The sequence below is a fragment of the Drosophila biarmipes genome, chromosome 3L (genome assembly GCF_025231255.1).
Source record: "Drosophila biarmipes strain raj3 chromosome 3L, RU_DBia_V1.1, whole genome shotgun sequence".
Classification (NCBI taxonomy): Eukaryota; Metazoa; Arthropoda; class Insecta; order Diptera; family Drosophilidae; genus Drosophila; species Drosophila biarmipes.
The window spans coordinates 6561897-6583119 of NC_066613.1; the positions used below are offsets into that span (position 1 = coordinate 6561897).

At 43.3% G+C, this 21223-nt stretch overlaps 7 protein-coding genes across 9 annotated transcripts; 1 reads left to right on the forward strand and 6 right to left on the reverse strand.

Annotated features, from left to right (window-relative positions):
* Window positions 1-81: 81 nt before the first annotated feature.
* Window positions 82-5612, reverse strand: LOC108035911 (UDP-glucose:glycoprotein glucosyltransferase). The gene is made up of 2 exons (XM_017111682.3): window positions 5180-5612; window positions 82-4848 (listed from the first exon to the last, which is right to left on the reverse strand). Exons 1-2 carry the CDS (start codon window positions 5406-5408, stop codon window positions 431-433), a joined length of 4647 nt encoding a protein of 1548 aa, XP_016967171.1. The 5' UTR covers window positions 5409-5612; the 3' UTR covers window positions 82-430.
* Window positions 5613-6079: 467 nt separating this feature from the next.
* On the forward strand, window positions 6080-7713 carry LOC108035913 (cell cycle checkpoint control protein RAD9A). Of its 2 annotated transcripts, none has more exons than XM_017111687.3 (4): window positions 6080-6151; window positions 6204-6427; window positions 6481-6632; window positions 6706-7713. In XM_017111687.3, the coding sequence occupies exons 1-4, from the start codon at window positions 6118-6120 to the stop codon at window positions 7661-7663; spliced, it is 1368 nt and encodes a 455-aa protein (XP_016967176.1). In that variant the 5' UTR covers window positions 6080-6117; the 3' UTR covers window positions 7664-7713. The 2 variants fall into 2 exon arrangements, with proteins under 2 accessions (XP_016967176.1, XP_016967177.1); XM_017111688.3 differs by having other exon boundaries at window positions 6082-6151; window positions 6216-6427.
* LOC108035915 (biogenesis of lysosome-related organelles complex 1 subunit 3) lies at window positions 7660-8335 on the reverse strand. The gene is made up of 3 exons (XM_017111689.3): window positions 8193-8335; window positions 8006-8135; window positions 7660-7945 (listed from the first exon to the last, which is right to left on the reverse strand). The coding sequence occupies exons 1-3, from the start codon at window positions 8253-8255 to the stop codon at window positions 7707-7709; spliced, it is 432 nt and encodes a 143-aa protein (XP_016967178.1). The 5' UTR covers window positions 8256-8335; the 3' UTR covers window positions 7660-7706.
* A 236-nt stretch (window positions 8336-8571) lies between these two features.
* Window positions 8572-9289, reverse strand: LOC108035965 (uncharacterized). Its single transcript, XM_017111782.3, has 3 exons — window positions 9012-9289; window positions 8852-8956; window positions 8572-8791 (listed from the first exon to the last, which is right to left on the reverse strand). The coding sequence occupies exons 1-3, from the start codon at window positions 9153-9155 to the stop codon at window positions 8696-8698; spliced, it is 345 nt and encodes a 114-aa protein (XP_016967271.1). The 5' UTR covers window positions 9156-9289; the 3' UTR covers window positions 8572-8695.
* Window positions 9290-9348: 59 nt separating this feature from the next.
* LOC108035964 (dysbindin protein homolog) lies at window positions 9349-10829 on the reverse strand. Its single transcript, XM_017111781.3, has 2 exons — window positions 9960-10829; window positions 9349-9905 (listed from the first exon to the last, which is right to left on the reverse strand). The coding sequence occupies exons 1-2, from the start codon at window positions 10723-10725 to the stop codon at window positions 9805-9807; spliced, it is 867 nt and encodes a 288-aa protein (XP_016967270.1). The 5' UTR covers window positions 10726-10829; the 3' UTR covers window positions 9349-9804.
* Window positions 10830-11087: 258 nt separating this feature from the next.
* On the reverse strand, window positions 11088-12654 carry LOC108035969 (serine/arginine-rich splicing factor 11). 2 transcript variants are annotated; one of them, XM_050886397.1, is made up of 2 exons: window positions 12583-12654; window positions 11088-12521 (listed from the first exon to the last, which is right to left on the reverse strand). In XM_050886397.1, exon 2 carries the CDS (start codon window positions 12504-12506, stop codon window positions 11493-11495), a length of 1014 nt encoding a protein of 337 aa, XP_050742354.1. In that variant the 5' UTR covers window positions 12507-12521; window positions 12583-12654; the 3' UTR covers window positions 11088-11492. The 2 variants fall into 2 exon arrangements, with proteins under 2 accessions (XP_050742354.1, XP_016967276.1); XM_017111787.3 differs by having other exon boundaries at window positions 11088-12525; window positions 12583-12649.
* A 464-nt stretch (window positions 12655-13118) lies between these two features.
* Window positions 13119-15074, reverse strand: LOC108035970 (trypsin 3A1). Its single transcript, XM_017111789.3, has 4 exons — window positions 14996-15074; window positions 14344-14682; window positions 13375-13670; window positions 13119-13312 (listed from the first exon to the last, which is right to left on the reverse strand). Exons 1-4 carry the CDS (start codon window positions 15060-15062, stop codon window positions 13157-13159), a joined length of 858 nt encoding a protein of 285 aa, XP_016967278.1. The 5' UTR covers window positions 15063-15074; the 3' UTR covers window positions 13119-13156.
* Window positions 15075-21223: the final 6149 nt, after the last annotated feature.

Sequence of the window (21223 nt, forward strand, 5' to 3'; positions counted from 1 at the left end):
GCCACCTTATATGGGGAGACGCAAAGCTTTTTCTGAATGAAGATGCCTGACCAACCCAAATAAAAGGTAAAATACGTTGAGTTTAATTACTATTTACTCCAACTTTTAATACATTTGAAAAACTTTTCAACTTAAGGACGCCTTCTTTGTGTATATAGTATAATGACATTCAACTTCAGCTTAATTTAATTAGTGGCCATAGCTCTTGGAATGCAAGACAAGAAAATCTTTTGAAATCGAGTTTAAAGAACTTTTCAGACTTTAGTGAGCTGTTTTTCTTTTTACGTTATAAATCGCATTATATTCTAATTAAAATGTACAAATATGTTTAGTCGCAATGTCGGGGATGGGTCTTAGCTAAGTAATCAAGTGTGTATCAATCGATATCTGACTTAAATTCACTAAACAAGTTGATTTATCTACGCGTTGATCACAGCTCGCCGTGTTTAGGTTCATGAGAAGGCGTCACAGTGGTGACCTCCACCGAATCGTCAACTGAATCATCAACCGCCGAGTCCCTGCCATGCGAGTTCTCGTGATCCTCGACCCGAGACAACAGGCTCTTCAGCTCTGCATCGTAGTCCTTCCACTCCGGCACAATCCTCTGGGCGGCCGTCAATTTGGCCTCCTTGGTCTGCGGGTTGTTGCACAAATCGATCACCTTGGCACTCTTGAAGTTGCTGTCGCTGCACCACGTCTGACACCAAAGCCAGTCATCGGGAAGAGATTTAATAGCCACCTGGTGAATCATGTTGTTGGGCAAGTCCTGATCCAGGTTGGATAAGCTGTTCGGATCCTGGCTAAGGGCTTGGTATTGGCCTCTCAGCCGATCACCCGCTGCAATCTTGCGGAATCTTTTTAGATCCACGACATACAAGGCGGAAATGTGGTAGCGCCTGCCCATCAGATGGCTTCGCCAGTATCCTTGTTTCCAGAAGCGGAAGCCCTCCATCTCTTTACGGGAATCGCAGAACGGCGTGTAAGCATAGGGCGCTCCTCCGAGGTCCAAGTCATACAGTTCCTTGATGTCAGTTCTCACTATGGCATCAGCATCCACGAAAATGATTTTTCTCACATTGAGCGGGAAGAGCACATCCAGAAACAGGATCTTGTATCCCCAAATGGTCCTCTGTTTCTCGGTTTGCTGATGAAGCCAACGTGGCCACTTGTACTGTACCAACTCATATTGGAAGTTGTACTCACTGGCCATGTGAGGAAGGAAGTCGGTGAACTGCGGGGAGAGGTAGTTCTTTAAGAACCAGAACTTCACGGGCGATTTTGTGTGCTTCAGCAGCGAAACCATCATGATCCTCAGCAGGCGTTCGTAGAGATGTCCCGATGCCACCGAGAAAATGTTAATGGTTTCCGCATCCTCATCAGCGGCTGGCTGGTTTGCATTGCTGCCGCCAAAACTGCTGGCGATGCTGTTCCAAATTCCAGACTGCGCCGCCTGCTCGTTATCATCTGCCAGGAGTTCCGCATTCTGCATACCCGGTTTCTTGGACACCCTCAATTTAACGACATGGGATCGCAGAGAGGTTATCAGAACCTGTACTTCAAATGAACCAGCGGTGTGATGGGTATTAGGGCCTTCAATGTGGCTGATTGCGTAAATATCCGCGGATTTGCCATCACGCAGCCGTAGTGACCAAGCTCCAGGATTGGCCTTCAGTTGGAAGTAACCCAAATTAGCCATAACAATTGTGTCTACAAGAGTGGGCTGACTCTGGGTACCCAGTACCAACTGCAATCCTCTGGGCGGAGCTCCACTAGCAGCATCGAAACAGTGACCTTCCAAGAGCAGATACTCCAAATCGAATTCGCTGTGCACGGGTCCACCAATATCGGTCAACTTAATGTTATCCAAATCGTAAACTGCTCGAACGGCTTCCACCAACCAGTTTTCGGGAACCTGCAGCTGCTGGGTCAGCAAAGGGTTGGCAGGTAATCCACTGAATTTAGCCAAGGGACCGTCGGATCTGCCGCCACTGACTTCGAATTGTACCTCTGGTTCCACAACATATCTGTAGAAATTCTTTACAGGCATGTCGCTGTGCTGGGGCACGGGAATCAGATATAGATTTAGTTGGCAGTTCAACACTTGACGGAGCAAAATCAGTATAGGCGTCAGTTTTTGTGCTGCGCGAGAGGCGGGATCCAAAACGGCGGCAATGTCAAAATGAGGGAGTTTCTCCTGTTTGGGCGGCAGTTTCACAACAGAGTGATCGGTTTTCAAGTCGGTAGGCAGCTTAAAACGAGTTTTAGTTTGCCTGGGAAGTAAGCTTGCATACAGCTTCAGCAACGTATCGCTTGTGAATTCCTCACTGACATCTTGAGCAGATTCCTTTAAGACCTGTCGAACCTTATCGCCATACTGCAGGGAACTAAACCTGGCCAGCAAAGCAAAGTCAGCGCTATCGAAGGTTTCATCCGAGGACAAAGGACCATAAAGCCGTCCATTACCGATGACCAAGCGCTGAGATTTATTCAGGCCCAGCACACGCTGGGAATATACTCTCAACATCTTCAAGTGCAGTTCAGTTGAACCAATGATGTCCTCCAACTGAGTGGGTATCTCAATCTTCGCTTTTGGTTTCTTCAGCCACTTGAGAACCTGCTCCGTGGCTTGAGTTGGTGGAAGACTTTGCATGGCAGCCCAAACCAGGCGATTTAGGTTCTTTCTGTCAGATCCGGAAGAGCTTTCGGTGTTCGGAATGAAAGCAAGACGCACACTCTCGCCGCTCTGGACATATTCCAAAGCATGGGTTAGCAAAGCTCGTCCCTGTTCAGTCTCCAAATCGGCAAACACCCAAATAGTAAGGAACTGCAGCGATGAGCGGCCAATAAATTCCGTAGACTTCTTGCCACCAAAGTATTTAAGATTATCCATCAACGTGGCGGTCATATCGCGGTTCGACAAACGATTCAACACTCCGACATTACCCAGATTCTTGTAGGGTACGCCATTTATATCCAGGTATTTCACATCCTCCTGGCTGAGAATTCTCTGATTCAATCTGGGCATCACATGAGGTTGGTTCATTAGGTAGTCAATGGCCACATCGCTATCCGTCATTTCGCCCTTGTACACAGCCTTTTGCAGGTTGGTTGTATGGGTCATGATCTCGGTAAAAATGGCTTCCTCAAAGTCACTATCTGCGGTTACAACATTACTGGGCATGGGAACACCGTTCAGCAGAGCCTGCGGCTGACCCTTGTCTCCGAAACCCAGCCGCTGAATGAACTCCGCTGCCAGCTCCCTGCCATAGTCGTAAGTCGAATCCTCCTCCAGGAACTCCTCCGCTTTGCCAACGCTAAGGGTACTGAACTCCTTCGCGAGTTGCTTTACAATATCCTTTTTGGTAACCACCTTGGTCTCACCCACAGCCGCATAGATATCAGTAAGGAAACTCAAGGCTGCTCGGGCGTCTTTCTTCTGACTCACATAGTTAAAGGCGCAAGTTATGGCTATGTAGTCCGCAAGGTTATCAGCACTGGCATCCCTTGCGTCGAACACCAAGCCCAGGCGAATTGGGGCTTGATGAATGACAAATGATTCAGACAGTTTAATGACACTCCTGGCTGTGGGTTGCAGTGCATCTACCACCAAGACCAGATTGAACACATTCTTTCGGATATTTCTCAGCATGCCCGGAAACGTTGGGCGCAACAGATCCATCACAGACGAGGGCCATCTCCTGTACTGGGCATCGTTTTCAATATCGTTCACCCACTGCACAGCAGTGTCCCGGATATCGATGGCAAATTCCTTCTTGCTAGAGGCTGTAAGATCCAGGGCGAGCAACGAGCTGGCAAGGGTTCCCCTTACATTATTGCTGTGCAGGCTCTCGAGAACACGCATCTCCGAACGCAAAGTCTCGATCAGGGAATACAGATCCATGGTGTCGGCATCGAAGAACAGGCCGTTGATAAAGAGGGCACCATCTGGAGGTGCTACATTCAAGCTTCGTCCAAATGCTTCCGTGTTGTGCTTAATCTCCGCCCTCAGGCCATCGGTGACTTTATGAGCCAACAGAGTTCTGGCTAGCATAGGGAAATTTTGGGCAGTGTACTGAAGAATTTGCAGAGTCTCATCCCCCTGAATTTCGGCGACTGCAGCGGCGGCCTGGAGACCCAAGTCCTGGAACTCCCAGGCCTTCAGTTGGGCGATCTCATCGTTTCCCTGAAGAAGCCTCTGACGCAGTTGATCCAGAGCTCGTTTAAGTGAAGGATGCTTCTGCTTGAGGACTTTAAAGTCGAAGCCGTGGACATCCGATTCGTTAGCCAGATCCTCATCGGTAGTAGAGCCGGCTTCAGGTTTGGGTGCATCATCCTGGCTCTTGTATTCCGTGGACTTCAGATGGAGTTCCACCCCATAGCCCGAAAGACGAACCGGTCGCTTGTCCTTCTTGGCTAACTGATGTCGCAGGATGTATCGAATCCTGCCGGCATTGGCTTCCTTTTCCAGTAGCTTATGGTAGGTGCGGAACTGGGAGCTGCCCAAATCGCCGTACAAAACCACAGTGCGGGTATTGTTTTCACTACCCGGAAAAATGTGATCAAAGCTGTAGGTGACAACAGGAGCATCCAGACTGTCCTTGGCCAGCGGCAGTTCCAGTTTCTTCTGCAGCTCGTTGAAACTGCACGCCAGTTCGGAACCCACCTGGGCAAAAGTGTAGGCTTGACACGAGCCACTGCTCCTGAGTTCCTCGGCCAACTGGAAGTGGGTCTGAATCCTGGGCGTCAAGCTGTGCATGGAGACCACCAACTTGAGCAGCGGCAGCTGGGGCGAGCTCACATGGCTCTTTACCAGTTCCATGGCGGCATTGTACTGCTGCGACTCGGTATCTGAAAGGGGAAAGAGCAATCAATAAATATGTCTCTTTTTGGGGCGAAAATCGTATCATAGGGCTTTTTGTTATGTATATTCTATATATATATTTTTTCAGGAAAGTAGTGTTGATCGTTTTAAGCTATAATCGTTAAGTGATTCATTTATGATTTCTTTTATTTAAAATATTTCCAGTATTTAAATACTTTTTTTTATAGGAAAGTCGAAATGTTCACTTTCTTCAAACTTTTATGTTAATCTAGAACTTCAGTGAATTAATGTTTTACGTGCATTCCCTTACAGGAGAGGCCTTAAAGTGCGGCTAGCCCATCCTTTCTTTAAACAAACCATATTCATTCAGGGCCGTGTCCAACTTGGCCACCCCCGAAACGTAGTCCCAGAACAGGCCCGCCTGCTCGTCGGACAGATACTCGGCTATCTCCAGGTACAGGGGAGTCTGCGTCCACTTGGCATTGATCAGCGTGGTAATGGGATAGCTCTGACTGGATTCCCCAGAAGTCGGCGTACAAAGTGCTAGGAGCACCACAGACACACACAAAGCCGCGGCCCGTAGCATGGTTTCCACTCGATTTTACGGTGTTTCCACCACGCGCATTACGGACGAGGAAGAAAAAGAATAACCCTGGGCTTTTCCTTCCAGGTAAATATACTTTTCACCAGTTCTCAGCTGGCTCTAGCCCAATTTTTTTTAATTAAATTTAGAACTGATGTGGCGTTATTATTCGACCGGTAGAGGTGGACAAACGGCGATGCCAGCCTCCAGTTCATCGATGTTTTCGAAGCGCCGGTAATATCGATGTTTGCCAGGGCATCGTCGATGGTTTTTTTTTATTATTTTAATATTTTTTTATGCTATGCAGGGGTTGAAAATGAAAGTCATAAGCTTTATGAGCATATATAGGCGGTTTTTTCTAAAACATACCTCTGTTTAGATCAGATTACAAGTTATAAATCGCCGAGAATAGGAAATAATACACGAAATATACCAAAATATACCAAAGGCTTTACCTTTGCCCACACTCTAGTTTCCTATGCAAGATCATATAAAATAGGTTAGCCCCATAGAAAACCTGGTGTAAAAAATGGCATTCGATTGGTAACTGGGTAAAAATAAAATATAAATAATTATTTCTTTAAATGTATAAAATAAAACAGTATTTTCTTAGTATTTTTCAAAGCCGTGTTTTAAGAAAACGCCACACTAATTTGTTTGTTTACAAATTTCAGCGCGAAATTCTTTACTGGGCTCAGCGCAAATATTGCCAATGAAATACACTTTAGAGGGCAGCAATGCAAGGGGTATGTTTCAGGACCGCACACAAGGAAAGCACCAATTTAATCACGATTTTAGTTATTGCCAAAGCCGTACAATCCCTGTCCAAGGTGGGCAAGGAAATGTTCATCGAGATTGACCAGCAGTCGCTGCAAATGCGGGCCATAAACGCCACTCAGTCCGCCGTGGGCAGTATCACCTTTAAAAGGAGTGTGTTCGAGGTGTTTGACGCGCCGCTCTCGGATTTCTACTGCAAGATATCCATGAAGGGATGTTTGGCGGTATTCCGCAACATGAACGAGGTATGGCAAGGGCTTACTGGATGAGGATTGGTTATCATTAGCATGCCTTCCAGGTGGAGTACTGTGAGCTCAATATACTGGACAATCAGACCAACCTGCAGGTGAATCTTCGCTGCAAACTGGAGACCACTAAGGAGGCCACCATATCCATCATAGATGACCAAAATATCAACACGAACATCAACACCGATCAGATGCCAAATTTGTAGGTTTAAATTCGAATTTCCTATGGATGCCAATTATAAGTTTTTTAAAAATGACCCACTTTCTCACCTCAGGATCCGCGGTGACCACAAACTGTTTACGGACATCTCCAACAACTTTAATTCCTCAGAGGAGGAGCTAACCCTAGAGGCCAACTCGGGCAGTGTGGTGGCCAAGAACTACATAGAAGGGGCCCGAGTGAATGATAAGTTCATGCGCACGCAGCTCAAGCTCAAGCCCAGTGAGTTCGACCAGTACCAGGTGACCAAGGAAACCATCATCACCTTTTGCATCAAGGAATTTCGAGCCTTTCTTCTTTTCGCCGAGTGCCTAAATGCTTCTTTGACCTTGGAGTTCGACGAAGCGGGCATGCCCTTTCTGCTGAAAATTAAGAAGCATGCCGAAATCGAGTGCCTGCTGATCATGTCCACACTTTCGCCCGATGATGTGAGCTTTTCGGAAGATTATTGTCAAAGGGATTTGACAGTGCAGGATGCAGATGTACGAGAGACGGTATCCAAGCAAAAGAGCAGCGCACCGGGTCCAAAAGCGACCAGCAAGCGCAAGAGCAGCTCTTCAGACACGGCTGCAGTGCAGTCAAAACGGAGGTTGGAGGATAGCCAGTTAGAAACGAGCCTGGAAACCCCTCTGTTCCAGTTCCGACACTCGGAGGCGCCTTCGGTCCAACAGCCTCGCATCCTAGCCGAGGTGGACACTGTGGTTCTGATTGAAGACGAGGCGGAACAGGAGGCCCTCATGCTGGCAGCTGCGGATGCTGCTTTGGAGCCTAGCATGGCACCTGCTCCAGCGCCGCCCAACAGCACGGAGGTCTGCTTCTTCAACACGGACAGTTCAAAGGAAGAAAGGCCGCCAGAAACGTCTTCCGACGACGATGAAACCATACCCCAGTCCCCTGAACGGCCGAACAGGATGAGAACCATTTTTTCGCGGTGCTTTCAGAGCACCTACGTTCCGCGGGAGCCGTCGCCAAATACGCAGATATATGCTCCCAATTCCGATACGGAGGATTAGCCTAGATTTGATCGTTTATCAGCAAATACAGAATAAGTATAACTCAGCTAGCTTTCTGGATGTTTATGTGCGGCAGGAAGCTGCTGGTCATCACGCTAGCTACTCGGGATTGCAGTTCCTGAGCGTTCTTCTGTGCCTGCTGGAGAGATGTGTGGGCGGACTGCAGGTTGACCTGGGATTTGATGAGCATTTGGTCGGTGGTGACGAGCTGCTTGGAGGCACTCAGCACGAAGCTGCGGGTGAAAGCGATGAGAGATCTCCAAATGGCAATGTTGTTTTCAACTGGAATGGGGGTATGTTTTTAGGAAGATTAGGGATAGAGATCACACTAAGAATACTTACTAAGTTTCCTCTGGAGCAGATTATTCCGGTAGATCGAGGCTGTGTTGTTATACTGGCTGCTAGTTCGTTGTTCGTAAATGTCTTCATCATCTTCTTCGGAGGCCTCCCCCTGCACTTCAGCTGCGAAAATCTGTAATAAACCTGTGTTATTGCAGAGAATTTTTTTTGTTATGAAGCTCCCAGTCACCTTGTGCTTGTCCTGCAGTTCCTCATCCGATTCGGATGCTTCTCCGCTCACTAAATCAGACATTACTGCGGAATGAATTACTATAAACAAAGTGTAAATAATTCTTATTTGCAGAGTGGCAGCCCTGTTACGGTGCTGCCAGATCTATGGCACTATCAAACAGTTGTTTACATGGGCGCTGTTAAGAGGGCTTATACCCACTACTAGTGGAGTATAGATAAAAGGAAGATCTTCCGATAAATATACACTTGATCATGATAACTAGCCCATTTGAACTAGCCATGACTCATCCCACAATAAACGTCGACATGAAAGGAACAGCACTTAATATCTTGCCTCAAAATCAAGAACTCAAATGATATATTAAAAATTCAAATGCTTAAAAGCAGACATTATTTAAAAGAATTTATTTAAGACTTTGAACATTAACTAGAGAAGCGTGCTCCAACTTTTGTAAATGAATAAGGACTTCAAAGAGCTTAGGGCATTGCACGATAGAAATTTTACTGGAAATATTTCTGCAGAGCGCCCGTTTCGAACATTCGTTTGATGTCCGTGCCGCCGCCGATGAATTTGCCATCAATAAAGACGCGGGGAACCTGAGAAGAAAAAAAGGAACTTATAATGCAATTGTTTTTAGCAGTGATTGGAATACCCACCGTTCGGGCGCCTGTGATTTCGCCCAGAACCGCCTGAATCTCGTCACCATCGGGATTTCCATCGAGCTCTATTATGGTGGCTTCCACGTTGAGCTTTTTGAAGGGCTGCAAAGGACAGATTTAGTCTCGTTTGTGGTCAGCTTGAAGGTCTCAAACTTACTTCTTTCGCCATTCTGCAGTAGGGACAGTAGGTCTTGCTAAATATCACCACCTTATTGCTGGCAATCGTGTTTTCAACGAATTTCGCTTGCTTGGTACTCATATCGACTATTGGGGATCTCAGAGCGGATCCAACTGCGCCCATAAGCTCGAAGTCCAGGAAAGGGTACGGAAACTTGGGGGGCAACGCGGGGCGCAATAGAAGCGGCGACAGGTGTAGGCTGCGGGAATTATCTCTTAGTTTTATTACTTTTTAATCACTGAATTGCAATCAGCTGTGCTGGGCGACAGAGTTGCCACGCTGTGCAATTACCATCGCGTAATCATAAGCATGTTCGTCTTTTTTGCTATGATTTATATCATATAAAATACAAGGCATCGGTAGGTACTTGGGCGTGTACAATCGAAATACAATTAATATAATAAAACAACGCTCGTATGAAATGCTGTCAAAAGACCGGTGGCGTTGCCACATCAACTAATTTTGTAAATTGTAAATATTTGGGGGATTCTTGAAGATTTGATTTCGCAGATACTTCAAATTGTTTTTGGCTAAAGTAATAACAGTATCTTTCAAGTTATAATTAACAAACTTTGGCACTGACAGTTAAACTTTGTAGCTTAAAAGTTCTGTTTTTAAGATACATTACGACTTGTCAGTTATCAAAAACAGTAATAATTTGGTTTTAGCGAACGAGGCTTACTTCTGGAATCCCCATAGAATATTTCAACAATTTACACTGCTTATTGCACTGAAAGGCACGAAATTGAGTCTTTTCCGAGGTGTAAGTAAATTATCCATTCAAAAATTGCTCCAGCGCATCCTTTGTCTCCACTTCGTTTGCCTCAAGGACCACTTCCTCCAAGGCCAACTTGTTGCTGGTGGTTTGAATTTCTAAAAGGGAGAGGTGTTATTTCGGATGGTAATTGGATTTTATTTTCAATTTACTGGTCAACTGGCCGTGCTGTTTGTACTCCTCCATATCACCGCGGAAGGCATCGTCAAAGACAGCTTGGCGCTCCCTCTGCAGTTGCAAAAGCTTCTGCTCCTGATCCTTGATTTTGGCTTGGTGTTTGGAGGCTACCTGCTGGCGATACTGCTCCAGTTCGTTGAGCTTCTTCTGCTTGTGTCGCGACAGCTGGAACTGCTGCTCGAGGATGAACTCCTGGAGCTCGCACTCCTCGCACAGATCCTCCAGTTTCTCCAGCTCAACCTCCAGCTGCTGGCCCATTTGTTCCAGGGAGGTGAGGACCTTTGAGCTGGCTTGCAGTTGGGCGATCAGCGTGGGAATTCCAGCCAGGCTGCTGTTCAGCTCACTGATGATCCTGCGCTGGCTGCAGGCCTTGTTCTGGACTCCGGAGATTTGGGAGGCAATCTGCGCGGCCTTCTCCGCATTCTCCTCGTTGGCCCCATGGATCTGTTGCCAATCGTCCTCGTACTTGGCCAACAAACTGCAGCCCGCTGCCACGTTCAGATGGCTGGGTACACCGTCGGTCAGCTGGAAGGGAGCACTCAGGGAGAGGTTACTGCTCCTGCTGGAGGACAGACTCTCGTTGAGCCCCAGTGGCGTTGTGGGAGTCGCAATCCCACTGGTTTGGGTGCTCCCCGAGTTTCCGGAACTAACACGCTGGCGATATTGCTGCTGCAGATTCTCCGATATCACCAGACCCTCCTGAATCGCACTGCTCAGCTTCTTTTTCAGGTTCCCAAACATGTTGCGACCACTGATCGGTATTTATTTAAAAAAGCGATTTCCAATTGTCTCCTTGCTGGCGTTTTCCATCGACAATTAATTGGTAAATAAAGAATCAGCTGTTTTGGCAGGTGGCGAGAGAGTGGGAGAAATCGGGTGGAGAGAGCAACAGTTTGATCCCCTACACTTGGGGCATATCGCCTTAGTATGTATTCAGGCTGATAAGTCCCATGTTTTTGTTGGTTACAAAATAACCGATGCTATTTAAAAAATATAGTTTGTTTAATTATATCACTGTTAATGTGAGGATAGTTTTAAAAAATAATCGTAATAAAAACGGAATTTGATCATTTTTTAGAGTGGTGATAGAAGATTTTAGAAAATTAAAATTCTAAAAATATTTATTTTTAACACAACTTTATAAAACATTTAACTTTGTTTAACATTTGTATGCTATTAACGATGCAAACTATTTTGGCTGCTTTATTTATTCAATAAAAAGTAAAGTCAATTATTTCAAGAATACCAGGTGCATTTTGTCCAATCTGATGTTAGGCTCCAGGCTTAAATTGTAATATTAAATTTTCTCACAACTTCATAAAACTATTGTATCGTATGTAGGAAAGACTATTTGGAACTACCAAAACACTTCCAAAATAAGAAAAACCTCTTTGTGTATTAAAATTTTCTTTGTTTCTTTGTTCAGCAACAGATTGTTCTAGGTTTATAAATTCTCTGTGATATAGGTCAAAGACGAATTAACATTAAAACTTTAAACTTTAGCTTAATTAATCTTCAGTCAGGTCCACGGTGGCGAGGTCGGCACTTTCGTCCGCCTGTTGCTTTTCGTTTTCGTTTTCCGATTCAGGTTCAGGTTGAGGCGCAGGTTCAGGTGCTTTTCTCGGCTCTTCTTGGCACTCAATTATTTCTATATCACTTTTGTTATCAGATTCCGATGCTTCTAGGTTTATGCAGCTGCCAGCGCTGTGTTTGGAATCGGAGTCGGTATCCGAGCTTGAGGACTCGGAATTCGAGTTTACTGTGATGGTAAGAACATGTTCCTCTCCGTCGCTGGACGAAATGGACAGCGTATCGGGCTTCTCGGTCCTGTCAGGTTCTTCGTCGGACATCAGTTCCCGGACTATATCGATATCACATTTAGGAGAAGATGGTTCTTCCTTGGAGTCTTTGGCTTTGAGTTGTCCATTCGCATTCAATAAGTGACTGTAGGCCATGGCCACGGCCAAAGCCATATTCTTCGAGTGATTGAAAAACGCTTCCGAAGGTTGGGCCCTGGGCAAAGAATCGCTGGGCGGCATTTCCCGATCCCAAGTGCTGCTGCGACTTCTTGGGCGAGTTCGCTTGGACTTTTTGTGCTTCTTGGCCTTCTTTTTGTGCTTCCTCCTCCGATGCGATCGACTGCGACTGCGGCTGGAACTTCTGCTGCTCCTGCTTCTCTTTCTGCTGCGCCGCTTTTTGGCCTTTTTGGTGCGACTCCTGAGGCGACTCCTGCTGCGGCTCCTGCTGGAACTTCTGCTTCTGCTCCTTTCCACACTCCGGTTTCGGCTTGTATCACGAGTGTAGAAGTAATTGGACTGCCTCCTTTCATAGACGTCATCCAGGTCCTGGAGTTTCTGCCGGCAATTGGCCTGAGTGCGCTCGTTCGTTCTTTTATTATGCTGGATCACCGTATTTATTGTGGTTTTTAAAAAGCGCTTATTCGGTTTTCCCAATGGATTCACTTTGCGCTCGCTTTGTTTGTGGATGCTTAAACCGGAATTCTGCCCTTCGATCTCGCGCATCAACTCGGCAATGGCCTGGCTATGGGGAAACAATATTTAATTTAACTAAGAAATGGTTTTAACTATAAATATTTACTTTGTAAGTTCAGAATCCATTTCCATGTCTTTTTGTTTTCTTTTGCAATAAACCATAAAGGTGGAAGGTGGAAGAACATCGATGGATACATCGATACATCGATGATTTTTTTTGTAAAACTTTGATGTTTCTCGGCGACTATCGATGTTTTTTGTCACATTGTCACATTAGTGTTAAAAAAGCTACTGTGCGAAAGTTGGTCATGATCCAATATTAATATTAATTAGATAAAATTTTTATTAATATTTTAAATTTGGAAGAAAATATTTAACCTTATCGTTATCTCTTTTGTCTACAAAAAATATTGGATTAGGGGAATTCTTCAAAATTGTTTGTAGGTAACGGTATTTTATTGGTCCTTACTGATCTTTTTATGGGATTCCAGAGTACCATATACGTCCCTGCTAAATACCAGATCTTTTAAAATACCGTATGTTGTGGTATTTCTAAATGGCGTCCGGCGCTTAAAATGGCGCAGATTACTAAAGTAAACTTTTATTGACAAAATCACATAATAAAGTACGACTAATATCACAGGTGAATCACATTCATTTGTCTGCAGATTCCTGGCCAACTATTTCCTGCCTCCTATCACCTTCTGCATCCAAGACACGTATTTACTGACGCGCGTATAGATTCCGGGCAATCCAGGACGAGCGCAGCCTATTCCGGTGGACACTACGCCCACCAGTTGATGCTCCTTGGACATCAGTGGGCCGCCGGAGTCCGCCTGTGAAGGAAAGTAAACCCAGAGCATAACATTTGTGCTGTATCGGCCAAGTGAATACTCACCCAACACGAATCAATTTGACCGTTTTCATAGCCCGCGCACAATTGAGTCTCCCCAATAGTGTTACTCTTTCCCAGGGATCTGTAGGACCTCTCGCAAGCCTCGTTGTTCCAGATCTTAACGGTGGCTTTGCGCAGGACGTCCGACCGGTCGTTCTCCGCTTGGTTCTCGTGCGTCCAGCCCCAGCCGGAAACAGTCCCGTACTCCTGCTCCAAGCTTCTGTGTCCTTCGTCGGATCCCACGCAGCTGGGTTGGATGTGGGCGGAGAACCGGATGGGCTGCACCATCTCCAGCAGGGCTGTAAAAAAACAGATTTATACAAACTTGCAAATCCGTAAGAGTGGAAAGATCACATTGATGTGCAAGAAAAGCCGGTAATCTTGGACTTGAATACGGTACATTTAAGATAGGAAAATATTATTTTATTTAGACCAATATTGACCTTAAAAAGGATGTAATGTTTTCTAAAAAAATGACTAATATGTTTGGTAAAGATACAGAAGCTTTCCGAAAGTAAAGGATTAAACTTGATGATATATAATATCTTATATACAACTTTGTTGGAATATTTGTGTACATTATTTGTATTTAACAAAGCAGAAGCTTTTCCATTTGTAGGTACTGTTCTAAGAACCAGAAAATCCGCCTAAGCTTATCGAATTTGAAACTATTTTAGTTTGCTTACTTTTAACTTGTTATTATACCCTTGCAGAGGGTATAATGATTTCAGTCAGAAGTTTGCAACGCAGTAAAGGAGACGTTTCCGACCCCATAAAGTATATATATTTTTGATCAGCGTCACTAGACTAATCGATCTAAATGTATACCAAATAAATTTTATAAAATATTGCAAGTCTCACATTCGTCAACATAAATGATTCCGTAGTAAAATCATACAGTTTAAAAATGGAACAGCTTAAGTTTTGTAATGTTGAAAAATCATTTTTAAAAATTATGCCCAAATCACATACCTATATCATGCTTTACATCATTGCAGTCGTACTGCGGATGAGGAACAATGTTCTTGAAGTCCACCCTCAGTGCATCCGGGCCGTTGCCAATCCCGTTGAGGTACTCTCTGATGCTGTGCAGGCCCACAACCCCTTGGATTTGAGCGGGCTTCATGAACTGCTGCAGGCCATTGCAGATGCAGTGTCCCGCCGTGAGGATCCATCGCTCGGAGATGATTGTGCCGCCGCAGAAGTGGCCACCGCGACGCATTAAACTAACCATAAAGGGCATTTCGTTGCGCTCCGCCTCGCTGCCACCCACTATTTTGGGATTCCGAACCGAGCACGGCTGGCTGGTAACTGTCATGGGAGTCAGTGGAATATTGATTCGGGTAAGCTCTAGTATTTTTTTTTATATTGGTTTGTTTTTGTTAATGACGGCATGGCTCTTTGTAATTGGAATTTTATGTGATCAACTTAGTAAAAGGCTTTTTAGATACAATATTTTTAAAATATTCTCGGAGAGCTATGCAAATCAAAAAAACGGAAAATTTCACAAATCTATCATTAGGGTCCTTCTCAAGCGGTACTGCTCGGACTCTACTTTTTAGATCACCAATCGATTAACAATTTTGTACCATGAGATATACTTTGCAGCATTCTGTGAACTCACAAGCGATTTGGGACTGTCCACATTTCACTAGCGACAGAATCGCGACTACGAATACGATTTTTGACATTTTCTGTGAACACAACCAGAGTTCTGAGCACCAAAAACTCGTTAAGCACGGTTCGAGCTTAAACGCAACTGCCACAAAAATTCTGTGCGCCAATTAATTTATATATAGGTGTCTAGCGGCGTCTCTGTTCCACTGGCTTATTTTATTTTCGTCCGGAGTTCTATGCGGATTAACCGGAAAGCTCTTCGGGCCCTCTCTGCGTCGCTCTCTTGGCCTGATAACAAACGGAAGTCGGGCATTTAGCACCTGTTGCCTGAAGCTCCGAGCTTTTTTCCACGCTGCACTACCTGTCCCATCGTTTTGTGTGGGTGTCATGTGCACACGTTTTGGCATTTCAGTTGGCTCGGCGGGGAATTAAGGAGCTGCCAAAGTGGAAACAAAACCGAAAGGTAAACAATAGCCGAAAATAAAGTTGTGTGTGTTTTGCGTTTTATGACCCAACGAAGTTCATGACATTGAATAGTGTACGACAAAAGGTGTGACAATATTAATGCTTGATTTTCGTTGCCACCTCCATAGGGCGGAGGCGCTCAGTTTATTGCCCCACCATCCTTATTTCAGTATTTTATTTATGCGACCAACACGTACTTTAGGTGTTATTGAGATGGTTGCAGTGCGGAGAAAATATTGATGCGGCCAATTTAATCGTTAAATCACTTGTTAATCATGTGACATGACATTGCTCCACTTCGATTATACTTATTACGTTGTAAAATATTTAGGACGATAAATGCCTTGAAAACCTAGAAAATTAATCTTTGTTTGATAATGTATTTTCCTGGATATGATTTAAAAACCAAAAATTTCCTAGACCTTCGTTAATCGTTACAGTTTTGTCATTGCCTACATTTGGCATAATTAAGCTCTCACATTGTAGATAACCTTAGACGTCATATTTCCATCAGCTCGGACTTGGTAATCATCGGGCCTATTATGCAAATGAGGATGTCTGCGTTGCATATGAATACCGCGATGGGGCCAAAAATTAATTGAAATTCAATGTCGGTACAATCAATGTAATATTAGCCGCTTTGACATTAACATTGCCCTTAAAATGAACGCAATCGTGGCCCACACTCAATGCAACTGGCGTGATGCCTAGGTCGATTGAAACAGCTTATTCTTCTTAGCATGAAATGCAGGTGGAAGTGCAGTTCTATGAGACAATAACAAAGTCGGGTAAATCAGGAATTGAATTAAGCAATCAGGAATTGAAACTGAAAGTTAAGACGAAAAAAAAAAGTACACAAAGCCATAAATAATTCATTATCTAGATCTCCATTCTCAGTCAGAGCAGACAAATCAGTTCAGTAGATCACGCAAATACGCTTGAATACTAATTGATTTCTTGACTTTGGTTCCTCGCCCGAAAACCAGCTACCATCCCATCCGAGTTCATTGATCGCGGCAGTTTGCGGCTATTCAGTTTCGCACTAAATGCTAATTCACAAAACAAATCGGCCAAAAAAACACTATCCATTGTCTGCCGCTGACAGGCCATACCAAATATAAATAATAATAACAAACACGAGTGCCGGGCTCCACAGAAACGAGTTTCAAGTGCATTGACACCCGCTTTTGGGCGAAACTTAGGCGCATTCAATGTGAAGGTCGCTTCGATTCGTGGAGCTCTGTTTGACAATTGTTTTGCTACACTTTTGTTTTCGTTTCGATGGAGTTCAGCGACGCCCTCTTCGGTGACTAATTGCCAGGGGGAAGTCTTTGGCAGTCGCTAATGCGGGCTAGTTTGGAGCCATAGGAAATGTTTTGGGGCGCAGTGAACCCATTAAAGTGCAAGATTACAAGACCAATTTTGGATGAATAACGTCTTGTTAGTTGTATATTATTTAGTTTATTGCGCTCTATTTTGGAAAGTCTTTAAACGGTCGAAATAGTTGTTTCTTTAATTTATAATAAATCAGATACCCGTCTTACTATTAAGAAATCTTCTTCCTCACAAACATTTTATATTTAAACAGACCAATATTTATTGGAAAATAACTTTTAACGTTAAAAATGTTTAACAACTTAGTTTAGGTTAGTATTATAATTCATTTCCGGAACTGCGTTTCGGTATTTTGGTATTTATCAATTTGTTATGAGTACGTTCATATTATAAGTACGTTACAAATACGTTCTAAGCAAAATTATCATCATTCGTTAAAAATAAATAAATATTAATAAATAATATGATTCTAATAATAAAATTACGTTAATAATAGAATTACTTTCTAAAATTATTAACCATCTCTTGGTAAAGTTAAATTGAATAATTGAAAAATAACAATTCTAAAAGCCTTGAGCAAAACTTTCCGTTATTAAATAATAATTTATCCTTAATAATAAGTAATAAAATAATATATTGTATGACCTATATGACCTATAGCATTGCATTAATATATTCAGTTCGTAAAAGAAAAGGCACAATATTTAGAAAATGTAATATTTTTCTCTGTAGTTCTACCTTACATAACAAATGAAAGTGCACTTACCAACTCGAGACGCGATGGCATAACAAACGTTGTCAGGATCACTTATTTGGTTTCAATTATTGCTCGAAAGCCAACTGTTAAATAATAAGGGCTTTCTGAGCAACAATCAAAATTATATAAGTGTCCGCTGAGGAGCTCTTATATAAGCCGAAACTTAGCCAAAAGGGTAACACAATTTGGGAGGCACAATGCACAAGTTGGTTGGTCTATTGCAGGCAGAGCAACACGTCTGCACGGTGTGGGAGCCGCACCGGAACTGCAATACGGTTGTCCAGGCGCTGACGTTGTATCCTTGTGATCCTAGCGCAAGTGGCCAGGCGACACGAACGACATGGCGTTGGGCCTTCGCGAGCCGAGCGGAAGCCAACAAGGAAGCAACATCCCTCGTCGCCGGCGGCTTTTATCCTTTGGCTTTTGGGCCTATGCGGCGTATGCGTGTTATGCTAACGACAGCAGCTCGGCTTTCGCTCGGCTTCCTGTTTTCAGGCGACCAATGAGCGTCCTGACTCTGGCTTTTGTTGTCGTACAACATCACTATTCCCTGTTGCGCAGGCGTAAATTATATTTAATTTTGAATTTTTGCTTTGTAGTTTACTGTATTTTTTAGTTGCACCGCCCCTAAAGGTGGTTTTAATTTATGCCCAGTTAATTTTAGCAGTTTTTAATTGTTCTGATGGGTTTCATTTGGTCCATTTGACTGCAGAGTGACCGATATATGCGGAAGTTTGGGACGGGAGAAGTATTATGACAGTTGCTAGAGCTTAGAATAAATTGTGAACTTGATTGTTCGGCTAGTAGGAATGGATATCGAACAAAACTTCATCCTATTGAAGTTAGGAAATACAGATTTGACTTTTGCACACATTGCAAAGGATTAAGAAGGTAAAATTGGTAATATTGAAGATTACTTTTAAATGTTGTGTTCATTCGGTTGAATTTGATTTATAGTAAATTTTTTATTTGTATTATATGTTAATTAGTATTAGGAACAATTACGTTAAAGTTGTTGAATGAAATAAAAATATAAACATGATTGAGTCATAAAATTAAAATGCAATTGGAAGTGTAAAATTGTGCATGATTGACTGGATTTAAGTATGGTTTACTATTATGTATATCTCAGGATTTCAGGAAGGAAAACATTTTATATGGCAAAACATTAAGACGGCCAGGATAAACGCCGTTTTTTTTATTTCTTTGTTCTGTGAGAATTATAAAAATACATGCAAGCTCTTTCCCAGAGAATTTAAACATTGAGATGACAGACCCTGAGAGAATATCCCCCGTCAATATACTCAGCCCCACCGCTCTTCAATTATTGAAAACAGCCGCAACTAAAACACAATCAGCACATTCGCACACTAAATTTCCATGGGCTGACACTTACATTTTATTTGGCAAATTGTGATTGACAAGCTGTTGACACGCTTTTAAGAGGCCGAGGGCCGAGATAGCCGAGGGATAGTCATAGGCACAGCCCCACTTGCCCCTCGCGGCCTGGGGATTTTTGCAATTAAATATTGAAGCCAGCACACTTTGCAACATTGCAAAGAACTGGCAAGCGCAACGGTTGCACCGAATGCATCAAATATGCCGACTAAATTATTTACGGAGTTGTTCTGGTTCCGGAGGAGAGGCTTTGCAACATTTCAATATGCTAATTACTTTCTGACTTCGCCGGGGGATGTGGCAAGCAAATGCAAGTGGGCGCCACTGCCACCAAGCGGAAAGGTGGAGCAAGTGCTAATCATTGCAAGATGCCTGCCACGATTTCCCAGGTGAGTGCAAGTTCTGTAACAAATGCCAAAATCCATCGAAGGCGACACTTCAGCCGAAAGAAACAGCGAAACACGAGCTGGGAGTGGATTGGAATGGAAAATGTGTCTACAATTTGGAGAAGGAAACTTCACAGACCTGACATCATCGTCTCCGGGCATGCCCAAAACCCTTATCCATCTATTCCGCGGCATTGTTTTTGCGTGACAATTGGGCCAATTTATTATTCATTAGGTTAAAAAGTCACAGCACAGAACAACACAACACGAGCCGAACCCAAACTGACATCCAGCCAGGTCTCAGCCATTTGTAATGCCACGCCAAGTGGTGTCTTCCACGGATTTCGCCGGGCGGAGAGGACTCCTTGATGGATCCCGGCAAGCACCAGCATTTCAACATTTAACCCGCAACTTTTCGGGGAAATTTTCTAATTGATTTCCGGGAAAAATCTTGTTTACCTTTTGCTTGCTTAACTTTCGGTTCAAGTTTAATTCCGACAGGTGCAGTTCGCGATTTTTGCTCGCTAATTAGATTGGAAGCAGGTAAACAATGAGAAGCCAAAGTTAGGACATGAGGCAGGACTAGACTTTTGTTTAAGATGTGTTAAAGGTTAGTTTTAAACAGTCACTAAATTGCAAAAAAAAACATGAGTCAAGTGGGCAATTAAACGGATAAATTAATTTCACAGGTAGAAATATTAGTTTGTTTTGGTTAAGAAAAATTAATGAATAACTTTTGTCCAAGACTATAGACACACTTTGAATAAAGTGTTATGTGGGTCAGGTGTGGTTTTCAATGGGACGGTTTATTTGATCAGAGGTAGAAGATAGGGATTCTCTTGGAATACTTTAGTTCATGTCAAGTATGGTAGTAATTTTTTGTGTTGAAGGCAGGCTATGATTTATTGCTCCATCAGTGCTATCCAGAAATTTTAAGGATGTGGCATTGGCGCACACTTAAGAATTGATATCTTTTTATGTCATTGGTTGGGGTACGTTTTTATTCTAATCACAACCTATCAACCAAAAATAATTAATACACGGAAAAGAGGTCGTTAATAACAGCCGACTTAAATGTTTTAGCCCCTGAAATCTGAAGATTACAAATCGGTTGTAGATGGTTTCATATAAACAGCCTACTTAGTTATTTTTGGTCATTTTATGTTGATTTTGCAAGGCATTTTATATAAATAATGTATTGCATTTTAATTTTTTTTTTAATGTCTGAAAATTAGTCTCTAGTTCAAGGCTCTGCTCAAAAAGTGTTTTTGCATTGAGTGTCGAATGTGAAACTAATTAAAATTACGTAAGGATTTGCAACACTGATCATAACATTCAAGATATGCAAGAATTTTAGTGGAATATAAATATTTTAATTATTTTGATTGTAAATATTTCTTATTCATCATACTTGAATGAGCTCACCAATATAGCCCATTATTATGTGTTAACAGAGGATTGGACAGCTATAACATGCTCCATCCAGTGGAATTATTAAATGCATTCCCCGTCACCGCATTCGGAATCAGGCTTTTATATTAATTAAGTCAGCCGTAATTTAACTCATATTGAAACCATCAATCCTCTTGGTCAACTGCAGGCCCATAATTTATTTTTTCCGCCCAGGAAGGCCGTACCTGGCCCTAATGGACATAAATGGAAATTCTATTAGGGTTATTTCTTGGCCCGCCGCCTCCGTCGCACTTGACACATCCTCCGAGCACTCGTCAATTAAATCAGGAGAGCGAACGGAAAAAAGAGGGAAAATCCATCCAAATGCGGAATTGCGGCTTTTTGCCGGCTGCCTTCGACTTTCAACCTTTTCGGGATTGTTACGTAAGGGATATGGAGATGTGCTGAGTGTGTGCGGCAAGTCAGTTGTCACTTTGCAGGG